Source organism: Chelon labrosus, assembly GCF_963514085.1.
Source record: "Chelon labrosus genome assembly, chromosome: 4".
NCBI classification, from domain to species: Eukaryota; Metazoa; Chordata; class Actinopteri; order Mugiliformes; family Mugilidae; genus Chelon; species Chelon labrosus.
Window position 1 is genome coordinate 445833 of NC_140340.1, and position 12484 is coordinate 458316.

The window sequence follows — 12484 nt, forward strand, 5'->3', positions numbered from 1 at the left end:
AGAGAAAGAACCCAAATGAAAACAGAAACAAAACTGGAGAAGAAGCAACTCAACAGACTCAAGGAGGAACCGATCACACCATCAAAGCTAGAACAAAACACCAAGGAAGAAACTTTCAGATCACAAACAACAAAGAAAACCATAAAGACAGACCCATGACAGACATTAGTCCTCTGGGAGGATCCTTAGTGACCTGAACTTCATGAAACAAACCAGTAACACGAAGAACGAGAAGAGTCTCCTTCACAGACTGAGTGAGAATAAGAAAGACAAGAACAAATGAGAGTGAAGAGACAAGAAGACGTCTGTTAGACCCGTCAGATCAAGACATTCATTAATAATCTGAGATCAATCTAGACTGTAGACCATGTCGACCAGGGGGGACCAAACCAAACTCTTTCTAGTTCAGGGGCCACAGTTTGATCTCAGGGGCCGGACCAGTAACATAACAACATAATGACCTCTAAATAACATCAGCTCCAGGTGTTTCCATTTGTTTTAGTGCAAAGAAGAACATAATGAATAATAATTAATAGTTTTACTAAACGTTTTATGAACAAACCTGTAATAATAAGTAATAACTCTGGAGAGCTGCTGTCTGCTGGTTGGTTCTGTTCACTCTGACAATAACAGCAGCTCATCTCAGGAAACGTCTTCTGTAAATTTCACACTTTATAAATTCATGCTTCGGGCCAGACTGGACCCTCTGGGGGCCGGTTTTGGCCCGCGGGCCGTATGTTTGACACCGATGATGCAGAGGATGCAGTTAGACTCGTATGAATCAGTGACTTTAAACTGAATGAGGGAGAACTAGTGGTTCATGAGCTGACAATCCTTTAGCTTCTCTTCCACCTCATCGGTGTTTCCTGGTCGTAGCCGGTTCTCCTCTGACGGACACAAATATTTAAAATAAAAAGTAGGCGAGCAAACAGGAGCCCTCTGGGGCCGCTGCAAAGGAAACTGAGAACCGGAGCCAAGCTCTGACTCTAATGGCCAAAATTAAAACTAACTGCCAAGAGCTGGGGTAGCAGCCAAAACTGCTGGCGGGTGTGGAGCCAGTAAACAAGAGGAAAACCAGTCAATTACTGGAGAGAACCGCGGGAAACAGTCGCTTAGTTGACTTATTTAAGACCGGGCTAATCCGTCATTTGAAAAGAAAGCAGAGCGGCAGAACAGGAGACATGTTGGAGCTTTATGGACACAAACCTAATTAGTGCAGGCTGCTAGATCTTTAAGAACGCTTGCTAACAGGTGGATTTCATTTCATTTTCCATTTTCTTGTTTTTGTTTCTGCACAAAAACTTAGTTTGTTGTACTTTTTATTTCCCAGGAGCATTCTGGGTTGTTGTAGTCTGACAGAACATTCTCCTCCTGAGTCTCTACCGTCAGTTTAACACGTCCAGCTCCAGGAAACGCTTCAGAGACTCTCTTCTTCTTCTTCTTTTAAAACTGAATGTGTCGCCTGCAGCACATCTGTACAGGGGCACTTTGGATTAATATAACTACATCACGATTTGTGATGTCGGAAAGAAGCAAAACCTAAAATCAGACAGATTCTCAGGCAACTGTCAGGTTTATTCTATAAAGGGTCCACGTGTCTGGTCATCAGAACAGGTTCCTCCAGGTCCAGGTCAAGGTCCAGGTGAGTATCAGGTCATTACCAGACTTGAATCAGACCTACACTCTCCACCAGGTGAAGATTTAACAACTTCCGTCTCAGTCGAGATGCTTTTTGCTTGAAAAAAAAAGTACTTTCAAGAGATAAGAGCTCATCATCGGAGCTCATTATCAGAGCTCAGTAGAGACTTTCACAGATAAGGACTCCTTCTCTGGGAGGTTTTCTTTCTGCAGAGAGAAGTTAAGGAAGAGAAGAGTAACGGGGGATGAAGGATGAAGAGACAACGAGACAAAGAGAGAAAGAAAGAAAAAGACAGAATTAGAGAAAGGAAGAAGAAGACGTTGGTGTGAAGCTGGAGAACGGATTCTTAGCGTCATCAGTGTCAGCAGCTGAGCGTCGGCTCTTCGCCGTCTGTCACATTAGAGTTCAGTTTCACACCAGAGCCAAAAGAATCCGGTGTGACGTCTGCCAGAGACGATCGCTCTGAGCTGGACGAGTCCAGGGAACGGACACCGAGGCTGGGCCGCAACACGGAGACATCCAGAGACAAGCAGAGACATCCAGAGACATCCAGAGACCTCCAGAGACCTCCAGAGACCTCCAGAGACATTCAGAGACATCCAGAGACAAGCAGAGACATCCAGAGACATCCAGAGACCTCCAGAGACCTCCAGAGACATTCAGAGACATTCAGAGACATCCAGAGACCTCCAGAGACATTCAGAGACATCCAGAGACATTCAGAGACATTCAGAGACATCCAGAGACAAGCAGAGACATCCAGAGACACGAGGCCTGCAGGAGGATCCATTACTGAACATTACACCTTAAATCTTCTTTTCTGTTTCTGTCCCAGTGGATCCAATGAGACGAGCTGAATCGTCTTCTTCCTTCTCTCTCGCTGTCCAGGCATATTTTCTTTTTGTCATTAGCTGCAGGTCTCTTTCTCCGTCTCCTTTTTATTTGCTGCTGCTTGTTCAGTTTATGAATAAAACTGACCTGAATCAGTCTGAGGAGTGACAGAATTTAAAGAGAATCAATAAACGTCGTATTGTGACTGAGCCTGATCTTAAAGGTGTTAACTAACATGACCGTAAAAACATTTTCATGTAGAAAACAAAACCCACAGAGGGCTGGAGTCAGCTGAAACGTAACTCGTCTCTAATCATAACTCCTGTCTGATATTAGCTCCGTTCAGACCGATCAGTGCAGAGGCAGCAGAGACGATAAATAACGTCTGAGCATCATTTGTAACATGGACAGATTCATCTGAACCCACATCAGCGTCTGGCCCCATGGAGACGCTCCTCAGGGAATCTGAGGGGGATTCTGTCATTTGTCTTGTCTGAGATGAAGCCGTCCTCCAGAAACAAACATGGACCAGAGACGTCAAACATCTGAGAAGATCAGCTCTGAGTCAAAGACGCTTTACTCTGCTGCACATGTTTTAAACATGGAGCCAGATTAAAACCCACAACCTCCTCTCTGCACAGGTCTGCAGCCAGTGGGTCAACGAGGAGGATGGAGAGGAGGAGGAGGAGGAGGAGGAGGAGGAGGAGGAGGAGGAGGAGGAGGAGCTACCTACGTACCTTTCCTTGTTCCTTGGAGAGTTTTCCTCTCCATCGCGGCCTCACTGCTGCTCTGATTCTGGAGGATTGCTACTGGTGCCATTTGAATCAAATTAAATTTAAATGCTGTTATGTAACAGCGGGTTAGCCTTTGGTTGTGTACAGTCCGGTCCATTACAGAGTGACATTAAACGGCTCAGATTTGTGGATTAGAGGCTTTAACTGACTGTGGGAAGAGGATCCGTCCCAGCTGGAGGCTGCAGACTCAGCAGGACTTCCCACAGCCGGCAGCATCAACCCTCCACTTTCTCTCCTCTTTAACATCCCTCATCTTTTCTATCTCTCTTTTGTTTCCTCCATTCCTCTCATGTTCTCTCCATCCCTGGCCTCCTCTCTCGGGTACGGTCCAACCAATCAACAGAAACCATAACCAGGGCTGTGTTCAGACGGGCAGTCACAGGATTTGCATCTATATGAAAAATACAGGTTGGATTTATTTTCTGAGAAGTCAATAAATAAAAGAGGAGCTGACCTCCTCGCTTCTGGATCAAAACTGCAGACTTCACATGAGAATGGATTTATTTATAATCAGATGCGTTGCAGTCTCCCTGTCTTCAACAAGGACGTGATTTCACACTCTGATCCCAGAGAAGTCAACAGAGACGGAGCGTGCTCAGAAAGCTGATGTCTGGATTCACCACATGTCTGGTTGGACACGTCTATAAAGACAGCGTAGCGTTAGCACAAGCTAATTCTATCTGTTGTCATCAAAAGCATCCAATCACATTACTAACAGACACACCTCTGTGTCACTGTGTCTGAGTTTAGAAACACTGACACCATCAGGTCAGACTGAAAATGACAACATCAACATCAAATCACGTTCATCCAGGAGGCTCACCCATCCATCCACCCCAACCTCCTCCTGACGACAACACTCTGGCTTTATAGCTACCTCAATCAGCATGCTAGGAGACACTTAGCTTAGCTTCTATTACAGACTGCGGACATGAGGAAACTTAAAAACCAGGATACAACCAGGGCGACTCCACTCCATGCTCAGACGTCTGCTGGTTGGCTGATGAGGTTTTTATTTCTTTAAACGCTTTAATTTTATGAATTAACTTGATATTAATGAAACATAAACTGCATATATTCTGTATAAGCTCTTCCTAGCTTCCCAGCTAACAGCAGCTAGCATGACGTGTGACTGATGTAGTTATAAAGCCATCAGGAGGAGGTTGGGGTGGATGGATGGGTGATTACTATTTCCTGTTATTTCTGATGTTTTTATCTAAAATAAATATGTCACAACCACATTTGATGAACATCTTTAGATGAAGACGTTGTCAACACAGACCTGGAGACTCTCTTTCAGACATAGATGACTGGTCTCTGCCTCACACTCCAAATACAACGTCTGGAGACAGATGCACGACCTCAGAATGAAGAAGAGCTCAGACATGAACACATGAAAACACTGGCACTGATTTTGTTAGGATACCCATCCATCCACCCCAACCTCCTCCTGACGCCAACACTGTGGTTTTATAACTACATCAATCACACGTCCTGCTAGGAAGAGCTACTGTTAGCTACTGTTAGCTGGGAGGCTAATCATGGCCAGACTCAAACCTCGTATACGACCAGACTGAGGTGATGAACGATGTTCTCTGTGACACCTTCTCTCTGACATGTGAATTATGGAAACAGACGTTTTCTGAGTGTAAAAGCAGAGAATACTCCACCCCGTCTTCTTATGAGCAACGATTCAAGCTTTAATGTGTTTTCTCTTGAAGACAGACACCATGTGGACTACGCTAAGATTAAATCTGGAGGTTTAGTAGAAGCTGCTCTGTGACTGATCATTTAAAGAGTCCTGTGTAATTTACGTCTCAGTAAAACGGGAGAAATGAACGAGGAAGTGAACGTTCTCCCTGGTGACTGGGTTTGATTTAACAGGATGAGCAGGCACATTCACAGAAAGTAGAATTCCACACAACCAGACATGAGCTCACCGCTGATGGTGGCCCTCTTGGGCAGGATGGTGATGGCCCCGACGGCAGCGTCCTCCAGCTGGTGGATGGGGCTGTTCTTGGCCCCCCAGCTGTCGGAGCCGATCCACAGGAAGTGACCGACCTGCTCGGCTCGCTTGCTGGCGTTCAGGATCCCCCTGTGTCCAAGTCAGCGTTCATTTAGTTAACAGAGATATATCACATTCATCATTTGTTTCTGTGACTGAGACACTGACGAATTAAAACTAAAATCTGATGATAAAACTGTGAGGAAACGTTAAGGAGACGAGACTAGAATGTTATCTGATAAAAGGGCTGTTAGCATTAGCTACCAGAACTAGCTAGCTGCTACTAGCCCTGTAGCTACAGATGAGGAGGAAGGAGAAGGAGACACATATTTAAACAGTGGACAGTAGAGTGGATAATGATTAGCATTTAGCATTTAGCTAAAACTGTCCATAAATGTAGTTCCTGGAATGACTCCTTGTTGTGTATACGTCCAAAGACAAAGTAAAACAGTGAACCATTCAAGCTGCAATTTATTTATAAGATGTTTAATGTTCTTTTGCTTCAAAATGTGTTTTTTTCATTAAATTAAATCAAGTTTCATTAAATTGGCCTAAAGTGAGAATAATTCTGATTATTTAGTCTTAAAATAAAATACAAAATGAATGTTGTGATTTGACTAAATATAATTAAAAGTTGTCAAAAATGACTAAAACACTTTCTTCTGAAGACTCATTAACGGAGGTTTTAATGACCTGATGTCTTCGTCGGAGGCGAACAGGATGACGGCCCGGGCGTAGCGAGTGTCCAGCAGCAGACGGATGATTTTATCGAAGTCGGAGGGTCGGTGGTCGTGAGGGATCTTCAGGGACTGAGCGATACAGATTCCACCTGAGGAGACAAGAGACAGGGCAGCGTTAACCCAACACAGCTCCTCAACCTCCCGCTGGACGACTCATTTATCGATTTCATTGTGAATGACTCTAACCTTTAAGAAACATCCTTAAAAGGTTTGTACTAAAGGTCAAGAAGCAGAGTCTGAGAGACGGAAGAAGAAGCTGAAGAAAAAGAACCCTTCTTCTCTTTCTGACATTTCATTAAACCACAGCCGTCCATAAAACATCTGAGAGCCGCCGGCTTCAAATAAATGTCACCATCAACAACATCTTCTAATACTGATCCACTGTTTGCTTCTGAGAGGAAGTCTGAGGTTTCATCAGTTTGTTCTTCTTGAGAAGTTTCTGTTCGTCTGAACAAATGATCAGTTAAAGACTGAACCAGTGTCACAGGAAACAACCACCAACATTTATGATGACACGACTCCCTGTGGTTCTATTTAGGTCTAATCATCTCATCTGATGTCACTGATGTGTTTACATATGTAATTACCACAGACATAATAACTCCTAGGAGTGAACACGGTAACATGGTTCTGTTTTTAAAGGATGAAAATTTAAGGAGGAGACGGAGTAAAACCAAGAAACAAGTCATGAACAAGAATACACCAACGGTACGGTCTCCTTCAGAATGAGGAAATGAACTATCAGACACATAAATAAATAAAAACTTTACTTTTTAAAGGATGTAGATCTGTAGGTGAGGTAGACTGTGACTAGAAATAATTGAAGAACAAGGTTGAGTCTCCTTCAGGAGGAAGAATCAAGAAGAGAACGTATCGAGGAAGAAAACTTTAAGTTTCAGAAACACATTTAAAACATCAAAGCCTGAATCCTGACGTTTATTGCTTCTAATTGAAGGTTTTTTTCTTCATGACTTAAACTGGTTTTGTCTCCACACTGAGGCTGACGTTCTCTTTTTAGTTCATGACTTTACTCATTTCTTATTTATCTCTCCAGGTGTTTCCAGAAACTTCTTCTTCTATGTGTGATTCAGTTCTTTTTACGTGAGTCCGTGCAGGTTTGAAGCTCCTGCAGCGTTGCGTGGTGAGTCCTGAGGTCTGAAGCTCCTGCAGCGTTGCGTGGTGAGTCCTGAGGTCTGAAGCTCCTGCAGCGTTGCGTGGTGAGTCCTGAGGTCTGAAGCTCCTGCAGCGTTGCGTGGTGAGTCCTGAGGTCTGAAGCTCCTGCAGCGTTGCGTGGTGAGTCCTGAGGTCTGAAGCTCCTGCAGCGTTGCGTGGTGAGTCCGTGCAGGTCTGAAGCTCCTGCAGCGTTGCGTGGTGAGTCCTGAGGTCTGAAGCTCCTGCAGCGTTGCGTGGTGAGGCCGTGCAGGTCTGGTATCTGAGCTTCAGCTGCAGCGTGCTGAGGAGACGTGGTGTGAGCTCCACTCTTTGTTCAGCCGATGAATAAAACATCTGATCATTGGTATGCAGCGGCCAGCGCCACACACACATCTCATATTTCTACTGTATCTGGAGGAATCTACATCAGGACTGAGTTACCTTCACCGTTACACCGACCGCTGTCAACAGAGAGAATCTAAAAAGGCTGCAGACGAATAATCAGAGATGTTTTCACAAAACTGGTCTCTAGCTTTACTAGAGTGGAGCAATGATGTCAAAGCATGATGACAAAAATATTAAAATGTGTTAAAATGTATTAAATAAACTGATGTAAAGTCCGTCTGGAGAGCTTCTTCTGTGACGACGTCTCACGGTCGAGTGTTGAATCCATCTGAGCCTGTGACGGCTGGTTATTGATCCAGTGATCATTCTTCACTTAAACCACATCACAGCCCAACCACCGCTCTGAAATACGACCTCGTCACGCTCCAACCGCCCAGAGCTGCGAGTTACGGCGGACGCTGTCAAGACCCACGAGGTCGGAGCGTGAGGCCGAGGCCAAGCGTTCAGGACGAGCTCGTAACTCAAAGTGTCTCTGAAAAACCTCAAAACGTCCAAACTGTGGCTTAAACTCACCAGATAAAGACTGAATCTTTATCTGGTGAGTTTTTATTTCCATTTGGACTCTAAAAATTACTTTTTTCTAATATAATTGTTTTTTATTCATCATATAGCATTTGTTTTTCAGAATATATGTGTAATTTATATTTTATTTTATTTTATTCATATTGAGACACAACGTTCAGTGTTTTTCATGTTTTACCATCCTCCATCTATCAGAGGAAACCAGAGTGCACCCTGGGAAGATCTGGAAATAAGAACAAAATCAGTTTAGATATCGATCAGAAAACCTTCTTTTCTGCTTCTTGTTATTTTAAAGGGGTCCTAGAATCAAAACCACATTTACGTTGTTCATGTTGAATTTAGGCTCCGAGTGGTGTCTAAGGACCACACCAAAAACTTCACCGCCTTCTCCAGCCTGCTTTCGTATGCAAATTCAAAACTAGAAACGGCCGTGTTGAAATGGGCAAATCTGAACAGAGCTCCGATATTACGTAATAGGCGCCCAGCCCTTTTGGATACACCCTCTCTCATTTGCATGTTCCAGCCCACTGTAAGGGCGGAGGCGTTAGCTAGCTAGCCCCAGCGACAGCTAACCGCAGTTTCTGACAAGAGGGATACGGTATGTCGGACTATGCGTGTAATGTTCCAGGATGTTTGGGGCAGGTCAAGACTCTACACAGACTTCCCCAAGAACTCAACTGTCAGCGGGAATGGTTGATGTTCATTTACAACCGCGTTCCACAGAGCTTCAACCCGAGGTTGGTAGTTTGTTCTGCCCACTTCACCCCGGAGTGTTTCTCCAACCTCGGACAGTATCAAGCCGGCTGTGTCGCCGGGATAGCTCAGTGGGTAGAGCTGGCGACCCATGTGCTGAGGATGAGTCCTTGCTGCAGCAGCCTAGGGTTCGAGTCCGACCTGTGGCTTTTTGCTGCGTGTTATCCCCTCTCTCTCTGCCCCCCTTTCCTGTCTATCTTCAGCTGTCTCTATAATAAAGGCAACAAAAAGCCCCCAAAAAATATATTAAAAAAAAACAAAAAAAAAAGTATCAAGCCGGCTTTGGCTCTAGCTTCAGCCCGGTGGATTAGGCCAATCAGCTTTCAGGATATGTGGGCCAATCAGCACGCAGCTCATTTCATTATTCATGAACTTGCTGAGTGGGCGGGAAAAACAAACTGTTTCATTGCAGGGCTTATTTATGACCTTGTATTAGGCTCTCTAGCAGTGCTCCTGGGGCGTTTTCAGCCCCACAAATTTACATATGCCATTATTTAGGCTCAAAGATCAATTCCTAATGGTCAAAAAATGTGTTCTAGGACCCCTTTAAAGTTCGATCGAGTCAAAGCTGCGTGTGTTGACATGTTTGACGTCTCTGTCTTTGACTGATGTGCTGTATCCTTCTCAAGGCAGCGCTGGATCAGTGACCTCTGACCTCTGACCTCTGACCTCCTACAGTCTTATGATAAATCTACGGTGGCTGAGAAAGCTCAATGCACAGAAACTAGATACAACACCAGCAAATACAAGAACGCTAAGCAAGCAGCACAAATGACAAAAGAAAAGTCTCTGAATAAATACCATTAATGGCATCAGGAGACGTGTACTCAGATTATTATTTTTATATTTCCTCTTATTACAGAGACGGAGAAAATATCAAGTCAAAGCTGGTGCCCTAAAAACCTCCTTCGTTTGACCCCCGCTGGCTACCGTATGACAAGACCATACGAAACTATAAGAAAGTGGCACAACACGACCTCAACGAGACGAAGAACGTCAGAGACACGACAGGAAACAGGACTAATTCAGTCTCTGGTCTGGGGGGCTCTCAGGGGCCCATAGGTTGAGGATCACATCTGACTCCAGGTGCTGAAGCTGGCCGCTCTGTCCTAGGACGTTGACCGGGGGTTGACCAGCGTTGCCGTGGGCAACCAGCTCCGCCTGTGAACTGCAGAACTTTGATGGTGATGAAAGCGTCTCTGTCTCAGATCATTTAAAACGGATTTGATCAAACATGCAGCACCTTTCAGCGTCTCTTTAAAGAACGAGCGTCGACACGGTTCCAGGGATAATGTCCTCGCTCTGGACGGACGTCTGCCTCACTTATTAAATCTATTTAAAACACAGCCCCAGAGCAACGTCGCTGCTGCTGCTCGCTGCAGTCAGAATCTAATCTGAAATCATTTCCAGACTCCAGATGAACTTTCTGCTGCCTCACGTCTTCCTTCATTTAACTCTCCTCTGTTCACAACTGGTCTCTAGTTTACTAGAGTGGGCTCTGTGTTAATTTAACCTCTAGTTCATTTACTGGTTCTCTGACAAACACAGATTAGGACTTTATTCAGTGTGTGACATCCTGCCACTGACGTTAGCATGCTAACATGCTAACATGCTAAGATGACAACCACATGATATGATGCACAGAGATGACACTGAACTCATTCAGCAACAACTTGACTAGAACTGGACCAAGAGTTTAGAGAAATATCACAAAGGTTCTAGTAACAATAGAACCAGGCCCACTCTCCATCTGGACATGTGGAGAACCAAAGAACCAAAGTGTTCCACGTTGGGTTTTTACCTCTTGAAAGTGAATCTGGCTACAGAATCCTCCTGATTCCACTACAGGAGGCAACGTACACACAATTCAACCTTTGGACATTTTATTTCTCCTGGACATCGGAACCAGTCACCAAGGCATGCTACATAGCAATGCTAAGCTAACTTTAACTACTAGATGGCTGTATTGTGTTTATTATCTGTAGTACCACCATTAGACCACTAGATGGAGACAAAGGACCATGTATGACACACAGGGCTCAGATTCTATCAGTCACGTCACCATGTGGTTCATAGTTGATGTAGAATCAGCCTCAGTCGACTGAGCAGCCATGGAGTCATTTCTCGGTCAAAATATTCCTCATTGGTTTCAGAAGTTCCCTTCGTGCTGATATCAGCTGTTTATCATGTCGTACCTGCCACTCTCTCATTCGCTCGTCTCATTTTCTTCTTTTACTGCGGCAGGAATACCTTCACCCTGCCGTCTTAAAAGTGGAATAAAACAGGAGTTAATGCCGGTGAGACAAAGACCAAATCCTTCAGCTGAATGTAATTTACTGTGACACGTGGAGCAGAGCTGGTCAAGTGACAGAAGGGAAACAACAGGCCGTAAAGTAAAAGAGAGAATCTGGGCAATTGGAAAATAAATTACGAGCCCGAGAGCCGATAAATCTCTGAGACTGGTTCACGTGGGTCAGAGAGTCTACGTACAGCTGAGAGAGGAGCCGAGCTCTGGACAAAGAAACAAAACAAAGAGTCTGACAAGGAAAGATTTTGTGGTGCAACTCCACAATCACATCAGCCAATGATCAACGAGCTGGAGGTAGCGTCCTGGTCCTCTGATGTGGTCACAGTCGTCCATGCAAGCTCCAAACTCAGACCAACTTCAACCAGCTACAAACCTTTCTGGAGGAAAGTTGTTCTGGAGTCTCTCTGTTGGGAACTGATTCTACTCCAGCAAAGACCAGCTGGGCCAATCAGATCAGTGGGGGGCGGAGCTTAATGTGATGGACAGAAGAGTAACAGCAGTCAGTCAGTTTAGTCTGCTTACGTCTGTCTACATCCATGGTTGAGCGTCCCATAACAGGAGGATAACTAAATATTACACTTTGGTTTCACAGCTTCAGATTATTTAAAGTCGACACCGACGTCACAGATAAAAACCCAGTAGAAAGTAATAAATCTATATGAGAACAGACAGCTCATGTGCTACATACTGTGAGCTGCAGATATGTATAGTCTGTATAAAAACAGGCTATACATCTTGGAATGCTGAAACCCTGAAGTTGACTAATGGACGAGTCGCCTGTTCAACCGCTGGTTCACACGTTTCATACAGACTGATGTGAAGCCATGTGATCCAGCTGGAGTGAAGCCTGTTGTCTTAGTGTTTGCTGTCAGTCAGAAGCTTCAGATAATTCTCTGAGACACACATGGAGGGTGTGACGTTAGCGTTAGCCGCAGACACGTTTCGTTGTGGCTCTGAGAGCAGCTGGTTCAGTCTGAGGTTGTCGGCGTCAGCTGAGGACTCGTCACACTGAAGCTCTTCTGCTGTGTCACAACAAGCATCTGTGAGATTGAACTGTGAAATATTAATGGCCAGGCACCAAAAACTGGAATAAGAACATTTCCCACGGGAGAGAAGTTTTTCCTGGGCGGAGAAGTTGAGATGATTAAAACATGCAGCCTTCGTTCCCTCCTCCTCCTCTAATCTGGTTTCTACCCTATTTCCTCATATTTATGCTCCAGCATGAACCGACGACGTCTGCACAAATAAATTAGACTGAGATGTGAATGAGCAACGTTAAAACCAGAATCAGAAACTGAGTGAAGAACCACTGGACAGAGGATGATGAACATGGCT

The 12484-nt window shown here is 44.7% G+C and overlaps 1 protein-coding gene across 1 annotated transcript in view; it reads right to left on the bottom strand.

Moving 5' to 3' along the window:
- Positions 1 to 12484, bottom strand: part of grm7 (glutamate metabotropic receptor 7) — a gene marked incomplete at its 5' end in the record, with an annotated part of 122005 nt that overhangs the window by 49788 nt on the left and 59733 nt on the right. The window contains 2 exons of the mRNA XM_084543663.1: positions 5205 to 5359; positions 5963 to 6098. Of these exons, the coding sequence (XP_084399789.1) occupies positions 5205 to 5359; positions 5963 to 6098 (291 nt within the window). The remainder of the gene's footprint in view (positions 1 to 5204; positions 5360 to 5962; positions 6099 to 12484) is intronic.